This window comes from Arachis ipaensis, chromosome B04 (genome assembly GCF_000816755.2).
Source record: "Arachis ipaensis cultivar K30076 chromosome B04, Araip1.1, whole genome shotgun sequence".
Lineage (NCBI taxonomy): Eukaryota > Viridiplantae > Streptophyta > Magnoliopsida > Fabales > Fabaceae > Arachis > Arachis ipaensis.
The window spans coordinates 14510869-14524449 of record NC_029788.2 but is presented as its reverse complement, the minus strand read 5'-3'; the positions used below and the strand labels follow the sequence as shown (position 1 = coordinate 14524449).

Genomic DNA, 13581 nt, shown 5'->3' with positions numbered 1-13581 from the left:
AACAAAAAAAAAAAAAAACAAACACATGACGCGCTAGCGTCGCTGACGCATACGCATCATATGTGTGTTCGTGAAAAAATAAAATTGAACAGAGAGTTGCGCGGGACTAGCGCAGGAATGATGCCTTGCGCACAAACATGCTCACGCGTACGCGTCTATGACGCGTCTGCATCGTTTGCAATTTTGGCACTCCACGCATACGCGTCAAGCACGCGCACGCGTGGATGAGTAAAATCGGCGTAAAAGGTGTTTTGGCCAGAGAGTTATGCTGGTGTGGGGCTGGAACTATGCTGGGCGCACAAGCCCCACCACGCGTACGCGTCCCTGACGCGTTCGCGTCGTTTTTCCATCCTGGCCGTCCACGCGTACGCGTCCCTGACGCGTACGCGTCACTTGAAATTCATGCGATCCACGCGTACGCGTGCCTTACGCGTACGCGTCGCATGCAACGCCCAATTAAATCACCTCAGCGCCTGATTTCAAATCATTCACCCCCAATCCTAATTTTCTCTTGTTCTTTTATACTTTTATTCTTCCTTCATCTTACTATTTGTTTTTATTTTCAGTTCTTCTTTGCTTGAGGACAAGCAAACATTTAAGTTTGGTGTTGACGCTTCACTTAAGGGTTTTCTGTCTATTCCGATGGCACCAAAAGGGAGGCGAATCATCTTCATTGAGGAGCATGACCTGAAGAGTAAAACGACCGCTCAGATAACTAAGGAGGTTGAGTTCCTTTCATTTTTATTCCCTCCCGCTTTTATTATATATGTTCCGGTTTTCTGCTATTTTGCTTTGTTTGCTGCATGATCCTTTATTAGTAGATTCATAGGTTCTAGTTTAATTTTTCTATTAAGTACTTTAATTCTGAAAGATGTCTCATGTATTGCCCACTAAGCTTGAAATCAAAAAGAAAGAAGAACAGATGTAGGGCATGAGAATTTGAGTTTAATTTTTAGAGTAGTCTCATTTACTTAGATGTGGTGATATTTTCTGTGATTCTGAATGAATGTTTGAACAGTGCATATTTTTGATAGTGAAGTTTATGAATGTTAAAATTGTTGGCTCTTGAAAGAATGATGAAAAAGAGAAATGTTATTGATAATCTGAAAAATCATAAAATTGATTCTTGAAGCAAGAAAAAGCAGTGAAAAACACAAAGCTTGCGAAAAAAATTAATAATAATAAAATAAAGAAAAAGAAAGGAAAAAAAAAGAAAAAGCAAGCAGAAAAAGCCAATAACCCTTTAAACTAAATGGCAAGGGTAAAAAGGATCCAAGGCTTTGAGCATTAATGGATAGGAGGGCCCAAAGGAATAAAATCCTGACCTAAGCGGCTAAATCAAGATGTCCTTAACCATGTGCTTGTGGTGTGAAGGTGTCAAGTGAAAAGCTTGAGACTGAGCGGTTAAAGTCGTGGTCCAAAGCAAAAAGAGTGTGCTTAAGAGCTCTGGGCACCTCTAACTAGGGACTCTAGCAAAGCTGAGTAACAATTTGAAAAGGTTCACCCAGTTAGGTGTCTGTGTCATTTATGTATCCGGTGGTAATACTGGAAAACAAAATGCTAAGGGTCACAGCCAAGACTCATATAGTAGCTGTGTTCAAGAATCAACATACTGAACTAGGAGAGTCAATAACACTATCTGAATTCTGAGTTCCTATGGATGCCAATCATTCTGAACTTCAAAGGATAATGTGAGATGTCAAAACGATTCAGGATTGTAGTTGTAAACTCCACTATAAGAAGAGACATAAGCTTAATCGAACTCTCACTCTCATTCAAATTCACACCCTAAGCCTATATTAGCTTTGGTTGCTTGAGGACAAGCAACAATTTAAGTTTGGTGTTGTGATGCGTGAGCATCTTTCCTATTTTTTCCTAGTGAATTTGCATGTAATTTGTTGAGTTTAATTAAGAATTAACTATATTTTAGCCACTATGGATGTTATTTTGAGTTTTGTGCAATACTGTTTATTTTAGGTAGCATTCGGCTGGATTTGATGGAGTTTCTGCAGCACAAGAATCAAAGGAGATGGCAGCAAGGAGCGACGTGCACGCGTGCTTGACGCGTGCGTGTGAATTTGGAGCTTTACATGGCGACGCGTGTGCGTGACTGGCGCGTACGCGTGATTTGAAGATTTGCTCAGCAACGCGTGCGCGTGACCAACGCGTCCGCGTGACTTGCAGAAAAGACCATCGACGCGTACGCGTGACATGCGCCACGTGCAGGAAACGCAGAAAAACACTGGAGGCGATTTCTAGGCTGTTTTAACTCAGTTTTCCAGCCCAGAAAACACAAATTAGAAGCTGCAGAATGGACAAAACAAGTGGTCCCCACCCATCAATTGAAGACTTGATTATTTAGTTAATTTTGATTTAAATTCAAATTTGAATTCTAGGAAAAGATATTATTTTAATTTTATCAATTAGATTTTAAATTTATTAGGATTGGTTATAAAAGGGAGAAGAAACCTCTCTTTTGAAGGAGGTCCGGGGGGAGGATCCCATCCTATTCCAAATTTATATTCCGTATTCCATAACATTCTACCATGAGCAACTAATCCTCCATTGTTAAGGTTAGGAGCTCTGTCTATTGTATGGATTGATATTACCATTTTTCTATTTTAATTCATGTTTTGATTTATATTTCAATAATTGTTTTCGTTCTTTATTTTATGAATTTGGGTGGAACGGAAGTATGACCCATATTCTGATTGAGTTTTTATATAACTTGGAAAAGCTCTTTACTTGAACAATAGCTTGAAAACATATTATCTTGAATTTCTAATTGTTTGTATTTAACGGGATACGTGACATATAATTCCTTTATTTTTGGATAATTAGGATTCTTGTGGCATATAAACTAGAATTTGATCATCACCCTCTAATTGGAATTAATTGACCAAGGAATTGGCAGTTGATGAATTTTAGAGGAGACTAGGAAGGACTAAGGAATTAGGGTCTAGTCAAAAATAGTTTGCCATGAATTAAATCTTACATGATTAAAATTAGTTAATAAGAAAAGTCAATCCAGAAAATAGATAACTCTGAAGCCTTAACTGCTTTCTCAATATTTTATTCCCAACTTATTTATCTGCCTATCTTTAATATTCTAAATTTACTGTTAATGCTTTTGAACTCTCAATTACTCTTTTCTATTTGTCTAACTAAGCCTATCAAACACTATTGTTGCTTAATCCATCAATTATCGTGGGATCGACCCTTACTCACGTAAGGTATTACTTGGTACGACCCGGTGCACTTGCCGGATTGTCTGTGGTTATAAATTCCGCACCAAGTTTTTGGTGCCGTTGTCGGGGATTGACTGTGATTGACAACTACTCGTTGTTTGATTGCTTAGATAAGATAATTTTTCTTTTAATTAAAAAAAAATATTATTTATTATTAATTTTTATTTTTTATTTCTTTTGTTTCCTTTATATTTTTTTTTCTCTTCTTGTTCTTCTCGTCACATGGTGCGTTTAATTCTGTTTGGTGTTTTGTGCTAAGGAAAAATAATGGAGAGAGATCATATAGGTTACTACTCACACCCAAGTAGTAATTCATATGATTGTGGGTGAAGGAACTACCAGAATTTTGGTTGGCAAAGTCAAAACCAAAAAAACTTCAATGCTCCATGTTTCAACTATCAAGAAGCACCATCTCCATATTCATATCAAGAACCATCACCTCTCTATCCATATCAAGAACCATCATCTTTCTACCCATGTCAAGAGCCACTATCTCCCTATCCATACCAAGAACCATCATCTTTTTACTCTTATCAAGAACCATCACTTCCTTCTTATTCATATCAAGAGCCACCATCTCCTTATTCATTTCAAATACCATCAGGCTTTAAGCTTCTCATGAAAGAATTCCTACATGATATAAAGACGAGTGTCAAAAATGTAGAGAAACATGTGCAGTCAATGATCAAGAACCAGGAAGAGGAACAAGCAAATTCCTTTCCAAGAGATACAATGCAAGAGCCTATGAAAGAAAGTGAGGAAATTAATCAAAGGAGTTCATACTCCAGTGAACTAAAGAACTTTCCATCCTCACACATGGAAGAAGAGGAAGATGCAAAAACAAAGGAGGAAGATGCACCCACAAAGGAGGAAGATGCACAACCTCCCATGCCCTTGGTAAGCAATGAAGAAGAGGTTGAAATTGATGAAGCTTGCAAAGAAGTGGAAGAATTCAAAGAAGAACACAAGGGAGTGGAGCTTGCAAGACCTCTCTCAAAGCTATCACCATCCAATACAACATTCAAGTGGGTGAAATTCCTATCCTTAACCTTTACGTTTCCACTTGAATATGGGCTACTGGAGACGGATGGTCAACTTAGAGCTCTTTGTGGCATTAAAAGTAAGAAGAAGATGGTTAGTGGTAAGAGTTGTCAAGCAAGGTTCAATATGGTTGCATGCTCCAAATTGAAGTGCAAGGATTGGTGTAGAGCTCAATTGAATGGGTCTAGAAGGTTGTTTGGATGTCTCTGTGGGAATTCAGATCGCTTGCCACCCGGTGAGAACAATGGTGATCCACAAGGAGACGGGTATAAAAGCAAGGTTTGGGACCCTTGAATTCATTCTCACAATCAACACTCTTGGGGCCTTTTCACTTGCTTCAACTTGCTCGAAGGCGTTATGCGCCTAGTTTGGAATCCCGGTAGCCATTGGATTTACAAACATTGGTGGAGATTCTTGGATCAGTACAAGCACAAGCCACCATGACAAGGAGCTCACCACATGTCCAACTTAAGGACTTTAACTAAAAGTGCTAGGTGGGAGACAACCCACCGTGGTATGATCATTCCTTTTCATTCTTAGCTTTATTTTGTTTTATTTTTATTAGTAGTATTTTTCTTATTTATTTGATTTTTACTATGTTTTTACTGTTTTTCAGATCATGCAGCTATCTTAGAACAGGAGCCGGACAAAAAAAAAATGAACACATGACGCGCTAGCGTCACTGACGCATACGCGTCATATGTGTGTTCGTGAAAAAATAAAATTGAAAAGAGAATTGCGCGGGACTAGCGCAGGAATGATGCCTTGCGCACAAACATGCTCACGCGTACGTGTCTATGACGCGTCCGCGTTGTTTGCAATTTTGGCACTCCACGTGTACGCGTCAAGTACGCGCACGCGTGGATGAGTAAAATCGGCGTAAAAGGTGTTTTGACCAGAGAGTTATGCTGGTGTGGGGCTGGAACTATGCTGGGTGCACAAGCCCCACCACGCGTACGCGTCCCTGACGCGTTCGCGTCGTTTTCCCATCCTGGCCGTCCACGCGTACGCGTCCCTGACGCGTACGCGTCACTTGAAATTCATGCGATCCACGCGTACGCGTGCCTTACGCGTACGCGTCGCATGCAACGCCCAATTAAATCACCTCAGCGCCTGATTTCAAATCATTCACTCCCAATCCTAATTCTCTCTTGTTCTTTTATACTTTTATTCTTCCTTCATCTTACTATTTGTTTTTATTTTCAGTTCTTCTTTGCTTGAGGACAAGCAAACATTTAAGTTTGGTGTTGACGCTTCGCTTAAGGGTTTTCTGTCTATTCCGATGGCACCAAAAGGGAGGCGAATCATCTTCATTGAGGAGCACGACCTGAAGAGTAAAATGACCGCTCAGATAACTAAGGTGGTTGAGTTTCTTTCATTTTTATTCCCTCCTTCTTTTATTATATATGTTCCGGTTTTCTTCTATTTTGCTTTGTTTGCTGCATGATCCTTTATTAGTAGATTCATAGGTTCTAGTTTAATTTTTCTGTTAAGTGCTTTAATTCTGAAAGATGTCTCATGTATTGCCCACTAAGCTTGAAATCAAAAAGAAAGAAGCACAGATGTAGTGCATGAGAATTTGAGTTTAATTTTTACAATAGTCTCATTTACTTAGATGTGGTGGTATTTTCTGTGATTTTGAATGAATGCTTGAACAGTGCATATTTTTGATAGTGAAGTTTCTGAATGTTAAAATTGTTAGCTCTTGAAAGAATGATGAAAAAGAGAAATGTTATTGATAATCTGAAAAATCATAAAATTGATTCTTAAAGCAAGAAAAAGCAGTGAAAAACATAAAGCTTGCAAAAAAAAAAAATTAATAATAATAAAATAAAGAAAAAGAAAGGAAAAAAAAAGAAAAAGCAAGCAGAAAAAGCCAATAACCCTTTAAACTAAAAGGCAAGGGTAAAAAGGATCCAAGGCTTTGAGCATTAATGGATAGGAGGGCCCAAAGGAATAAAATCCTGGCCTAAGCGGCTAAATCAAGATGTCCCTAACCATGTGCTTTTGGCGTGAAGGTGTCAAGTGAAAAGCTTGAGACTGAGCGGTTAAAGTCGTGGTCCAAAGAAAAAAGAGTGTGCTTAAGAGCTCTGGGCACCTCTAACTGGGGACTCTAGCAAAGCTGAGTCACAATCTGAAAAGGTTCACCCAGTTAGGTGTCTGTGTCATTTATGTATCCGGTGGTAATACTAGAAAACAAAATGCTTAGGGTCACAGCCAAGACTCATAAAGTAACTGTGTTCAAGAATCAACATACTGAACTAGGAAAGTCAATAACACTATCTGAATTCTGAGTTCCTATGGATGCCAATCATTCTGAACTTCAAAGGATAAAGTGAGATGCCAAAATGATTCAGGATTGCAGTTGTAAATCCCACTATAAAAAGAGACATAAGCTTAATCGAACTCTCACTCTCATGCAAATTCACACCCTAAGCCTATATTAGCTTTGGTTGCTTGAGGACAAGCAACAATTTAAGTTTGGTGTTGTGATGCGTGAGCATCTTTCCTATTTTTTCCTGGTGAATTTGCATGTAATTTGTTGAGTTTAATTAAGAAATAACTATATTTTAGCCACTATGGATGCTATTTTGAGTTTTGTGCAATACTGTTTATTTTAGGTAGCATTCGGCTGGATTTGATGGAGTTTCTGCAGCACAAGAATCAAAGGAGATGGCAGCGAGGAGCGACGCGCACGCGTGCTTGACGCGTGCACGTGAATTTGGAGCTTTACATGGCGACGCGTGTGCGTGACTGGCGCGTACGCGTGATTTGAAGATTTGCTCAGCAACGCGTGCGCGTGACCGACGCGTCCACATGACTTGCAGAAAAGACCATCGACGCGTACGCGTGACTGACGCGTACGCGTGACATGCGCCACGTGTAGGAAACGCAGAAAAATGCTGGGGGCGATTTCTGGGCTGTTTTAACTCAGTTTCCAGCCCAGAAAACACAGATTAGAAGCTGCAGAATGGACAAAACAAGTGGTCCCCACCCATCAATTGAAGACTTGATTATTTAGTTAATTTTGATTTAAATTCAAATTTGAATTCTAGGAAAAGATATTATTTTAATTTTATCAATTAGATTTTAAATTTATTAGGATTAGTTATAAAAGGGAGAAGAAACCTCTCTTTTGAAGGAGGTCCAGGGGGAGGATCCCATCCTATTCCAAATTTATATTCCGTATTCCATAACATTCTACCATGAGCAACTAATCCTCCATTGTTAAGGTTAGGAGCTCTGTCTATTGTATGGATTGATATTACCATTTTTCTATTTTAATTCATGTTTTGATTTATATTTCAATAATTGTTTTCGTTCTTTATTTTATGAATTTGGGTGGAACGGAAGTATGACCCATATTCTGATTGAGTTCTTGTATAACTTAGAAAAGCTCTTTACTTGAACAATAGCTTGAAAACATATTATCTTGAATTTTTAATTGTTTGTATTTAATGGGATACGTGACATATAATTCCTTTATTTTTGGATAATTAGGATTCTTGTGGCATATAAACTAGAATTTGATCATCACCCTCTAATTGGAATTAATTGACCAAGGAATTGGTAGTTGATGAATTTTAGAGGAGACTAGGAAGGTCTAAGGAATTAGGGTCTAGTCACGAATAGTTTGCCATGAATTAAATCTTACATGATTAAAATTAGTTAATAAGAAAATTCAATCCAGAAAATAGATAACTCTGAAGCCTTAATTGCTTTCTCAATATTTTATTCCCAACTTATTTATCTGCCTATCTTTAATATTCTAAATTTACTGTTAATGCTTTTGAACTCTCAATTACTCTTTTCTGTTTGTCTAACTAAGCCTATCAAACACTATTGTTGCTTAATCCATCAATCCTCGTGGGATCGACCCTTACTCACGTAAGGTATTACTTGGTATGACCCGGTGCACTTGCCGGATAGTCTGTGGTTATAAATTCAGCACCAGGAGGTGAGTTCGTCAGTCCATGCTCCCTTTTTCTTATCAAGCCGCTTCTTGAGGCCTAGCAAGATAACCTTATTCACAGCTTCAACTTGGCCGTTCGTCTGGGGGTGTTCCACATATGAGAACTTTTGCTTTATGCCCAAACCGGCGAGGAACTCTACGAAATTCTTATCCGTGAACTGCATCCCATTATCAGAGATAACGACCTCAGGGATGCCAAATCGAGTTACCACTTGTCTCCACAAAAACTTCCGACAGTTGGATGAGGATATGCTGGCCAGTGGCTCAGCCTCTATCCCCTTGGTATAGTAGTCGATAGCAACTATGAGGTACTTGACTTGCCCCGGACCGACCGGGAAAGGTCCCAGGAAGTCGATTCCCCAATGTGTGAAAGGTCGGGAAGACGTCAATAGGCTTAGCTCGGTTGCCGGCGCCTTGTGGAAATTGGCGTTCTCTTGGCACTTGACTCATTTCCTTACGAATTCTTTGGAGTCCTTTATCATCGATGGCCAGTAATACCTTGCTCTGATAAGCTTTCTTGCTAAAGCTTTGCCCCCGATGTGGTGACCACAGCACCCCTCATGGACCTCTCTGAGCACATAATCCGTTTGGTCGGGATGCAGGCATTTCAACAAGGGTTGGCTGATTCCTTTTTTAAACAACTGGCCCTGTATGATTGCATACTTGGCTGCTTCCCGCCTTATCGTTTTGGCCAGCTTGTCATCGCTGGGGAGCCTTGCCTTCTCCATAAAATCAATGATCGGGTCCATCCAAGAGGATTCTGATTGAGTCAGTTGTAGGACCACAGATGGTTCCTTTACCAAACCTTGAATGAGAGACCGGTTGCTGGCCCCTGGTTTTGTGCTTGCTAGCTTGGACAGGAGGTCTGCCCGTGTGATCCTTTCCCTCGGAACGTGTTAGATCATGACCTCCTCGAATTGATTGCTCAACTCTTTGACTTTCTCCAGATACTTTTGTAACAGTGAATGTCTGGCCTGGTAGGTCCCATTAACCTGAGAGGTAACGACCTGCGAGTCACTACACACCTCTAGCCTTGTGGCTCCGACCTCCCTGGCCAGGATTAAGCTGCCCAGAAGGGCCTCGTACTATGCTTGATTGTTTGACACCGGGAACTCGAACTTGATCGACTGTTCATATATGACTCCGGATGGGCTTTCCAGGATGATGTCGGCACCTCCGAATGTTTGGTTGGAGGCCCGGTCCACGTGGAGCTTCCACCGTATGTTCGTTGCCTCGGTTGGGTCCCCCGTTACTTCTACCAAGAAATTGGCCATGGCCTGCACCTTAATCGCATGCCTGGGTTCATACTGCAAGTCATATTGGGATAGCTCGATAGCCTAAGTCATCATTCTTCCCGCTAAGTCGGGTTTCTGGAGTACTTGGCAGATTCCCTGGTCTGTCCTTACGACCACTTGATAACCCTGAAAGTATTGTCGTAATCTACGGGAAGAGGTCAGGAGCGCAAGTGCCAACTTCTTTAATTTGCTGTATCTCAACTCTGCTCCTTACAGCGCTTTGCTCACAAAGTAAATTGGTTGTTGGATCTTCTCTTCTTCTCGCACTAAAACCGCCGCCATCGCTTCATCCGTTATGGCTAAGTATAGGTATAGTGGTTCTCCGACCTTAGGCTTCCCGAGAACAGGTGGTGTTGTAAGAATCTCTTTGAAATGCTTGAATGCTTTTTCGCACGCCGGGGTCCATTCAAATGCTATCCCTTTTTTTATCATGTTAAAGAATGGCAGCGCCCTGGCAGCCGACGCCCCGAGGAATCGTGATAGTGCGGTGAGCCTCCCTGTCAACCTTTGAACGTCTTTTATGCACCCCGGGCTCTTCATCTGGAGTACTGCTTCACACTTTTTCGGGTTGGTCTCTACCCCTCTCTGGGTTATCATAAACTCCAAGAATTTCCCCGCTTCCATGGTGAAGGCACATTTAAGTGGGTTGAGCCTCATGCCGGGTTGTCGGAGGCAGGTAAATACGTTTTCCAGATCACCTATGAGATCATCAGGTCGGGTGGTCTTTACTAAGATATCGTCTACATATACTTCCACTGTTTTGCCTATAAGGTCGCTGAATATCTTATTCAACAACCTTTGGTAGGTGGCCCCTGCATTCTTTAGCCCGAACAGCATTACCTTGTAGCAATATGTTCCTCCTGGCATTATGAACGCCGTCTTCTTCTCATCTGGCCAGTGCATCGGTATCTGATTGTAACCAGAATAAGCATCCATGAAGCTCAGATACCGATATCCCGCCGCCGCATCGTTGAGCGCATCTATATTGGGGAGGGGGTAGGAGTCTTTGCGACATGCTTTGTTAAGATCGGAGTAATCTTCCTCCATTTCCCATTGTGCTTTCTAACCAGAACTACATTTGACAGCCAAGTCGAGTAGTCGAGTTCCCGGATAAATCCCGCTTCGAGAAGGCTGGCCGTCTGCCTGGCCACCTCCTCTGCCCTTTCTTGTGACATTTTCTTTCTCTTCTGAGCAACTGCCTTGGCCCCCGCTCTGACGGCCAAATGATGCGACATGAGCTGGGGGTCTATCCCCGGCATGTCGGCTGGCGTCCAGGAAAATAGGTCGCCGTTAGCCCTGATAATTTCCATTAAAGGTTCCTTCAGGTCATGTGGGAGATTCCTGTTCACAAAAGTGAACTTTTCCTCTATGTCGCCAACCCTGAACCTTTCTAAGTTCCCTTCCGGTTCGAGTCTGGGTTTGTCATCGACTCTAGCATCCAGGTCAGCGAGGAATACTCCCGATGCTTCTTTGGATTTCTTCCTTAAGGAGAGACTGGCATTGTCGCAAGCGACTGCCGTTTCCAAGTCTCCCTTTATGGATCCGACGGATCTGTCATTATCAACATCTTTGTACTAATCACTGCCCCGAGATCGTTGATAGTCTTTCTCCCTAGGATGACATTGTAGGCCGTGGAGTCTCGTAGAACTACGAACTCTGCCATTACCGACCTCCTTCCCTGTCCTAGTCCTACGGATATCGGTAGGGAGATTATCTCGTCGGGCTTGATAAAGTGGTCGCCCAAGCCCACTACACCGTGCTGGTGAGTCCTTAAGTCGGCATCCCGGAGACCCAAGGCATCGAACACGTTACGGAACATTGTATTCGAGTCAGTCCCGGCGTCTACGAGGATCCACTTGACGAGGCCGGTTCCTACTCTGGCCTTGATGACCATGGGAGGGTTTTCCGCAACCTCGTCGAACCATTGGTCCTCCAGACCGAACGAGATGGGCGAGACCCTTTTGGAGCTTCGCGCTGGAGACGAGGAGATTGCCAAAACTTTGGCGTCCTTCTTGTGTGCCGACCTCGACCTTGGAGCCTCGTCTCTTATTGTTACCATGTTTACTATGGTAAGGCCGTGTTCGTTGTCCTCTGGCTCTTGACGTCACTTCACCTCGCAGGTCTTATCCTCTCCCTCGCGATCACGATCTCGTCTCCTCGGCTCCCTGATGAGGTGGTAGAATTCGGCCAGCTTTCTGTCCCGGATCACTTGTTCTAGCGCGTTCTTGAGGTCGAAACAATCCTGTGTCTTGTGCCCATAGCCCTTATGGTAATCACAATAGAGGCTCTTGTTCCCCCCGGGTCTATCCTTTAGAGGTCGGGGCTTCGACCGAATTCTCTTCTCAGCTATCTGCTGATAAACTTCTACTATGGGGACGATAAGGGGGGTGTAGTTGGTGAATTTCCCAACTTGGGGAAACGGCCTGGATGTCTTGCCCAACCCGCCGTCTCTGGCGTGCTCCTTCAGCCTTTCCCCTCCACCGTGCTGCCGAGGTTGATTGTAGGCGGGCTGCCGCTTGTTGGCTGCCACCACTTGACTGACTTCTTCATTGTTGATATATTCCCTGGCCACGCTTTGGATCTCTTGCATCGTCCATACCGGTTTTGTGGTGAGGTGCTTCCTAAAATCCTCGTTCAGGTGTCCATTCGTCAAACACAGACTAGCCACTGAATCAGTTAGCCCGTCGATCTCCAAACATTCATCGTTGAACTGGTCCAAGTATTTTCTGGTCGGTTCGCCGAGCCTTTGTGTTACCCCGAGTAAGTTGCTCGGGTGTTTCGCCTTCGCGATTCTGGTAGGAAATTGGGCCAAGAAAGCGCGGCTAATGTCCGAAAACCTGGCAACAGAGCCCTACGGGAGGCTGTTAAACCACCGTATTGCAGGTCCCACCAGAGTAACCGGAAACACGTGACACCTTACTTCGTCACCTACTCCCTCCAAGTTCATTCTGGCATCGAAGGCCGTAAGATGCTCCTGGGGGTCTTGGGTTCCGTCGTACCTAATGTCCGTCGGCTTATCAAAGTGCTTTGGTAGCCGGACTTCGAGGATGGAACGATGAAACGGGGTTGCGCCCATTATCACAGGTCGCCGCATTCTCCTTGGCCTTTCTCCGCCGTCTTCCCGGTCCCGCTCTGCGGCGCGTCTCCTTTCAGGCCGAGTGTATATCGTGGGCTAGGTGTTCGCCGGGAGTGACTTCTCTGAGGAGTTCTTCTCCGTGTCACGGGAATAGCTTGGTTCGAGAGTTCGTTGATGATGTTCCTGATCTGCCAGCTGGCGTTCCAGATTCTGCATCCTGTGACGTAGTTTCTGCATTATTCTGGCGCTATTGCTGTCTGTTCCCCCAAAGGGGCGCCTCTGTTGAGATCGTGAAGACGGCTCGGGTCATCGTGGAGGGGACCTCGTGCGCTCCCGGGAGGAAGCCACGGAGGCTTCCCCTCTAGGCTCGGCCCCGCGACCTGGTTCTCTAGGACCCAGTACGACATCCATTTAGGCGGTTCCCCATAGACGGCGCCAATGTACGGTAGCTGGGGTACCGGACGGTTCGGGGAGATCCTTCAGTTGGTAAGGTGGGGTATCGCCTGGTTCCGGATTGCGGGGTTGGAGTTGGAGCAGCCGACGTCCCGAGATCTTGGTGTCGAGAGGGGGGTGCCACCTGCAAAGACACTCCGATGCTCTAGTCAATCAGGTGTGCAGGCGAAAAATAGGTAAGGTGATGTATGTGACGTACCTTGGGGGAGGGGTAGGACCCTCCCCTTATATACCTTGTCAGAAAAGTGGGCCCCATAGGAGAAGGCCTCCTTCCAGGAAGTTTCCTTCTCCCCAGCTGTTATGCAGTTGGCAAGGAGGGTGCGTGGCCGGGTGCCCGGGTCGCTAGATAGGCTGGTACGGTGACTCGCCCAACCGGGTTGGTAGGTCTTCGGGTCGAGTCGGTCTACACGCCTAGCTGGGCTGGGCCATAACAGATATTTTTTAGTGTAAAAAATATTAAAATTAACTGAATATTTCTCCACAAATTAAACGTAT

The 13581-nt window shown here is 43.7% G+C and overlaps 1 protein-coding gene across 1 annotated transcript; it reads right to left on the bottom strand.

The window, feature by feature from the left end:
• On the bottom strand, nucleotides 11662-12633 carry LOC107636120. The gene is made up of 2 exons (XM_016339653.1): nucleotides 12473-12633; nucleotides 11662-12394 (listed from the first exon to the last, which is right to left on the bottom strand). The coding sequence occupies exons 1-2, from the start codon at nucleotides 12631-12633 to the stop codon at nucleotides 11662-11664; spliced, it is 894 nt and encodes a 297-aa protein (XP_016195139.1).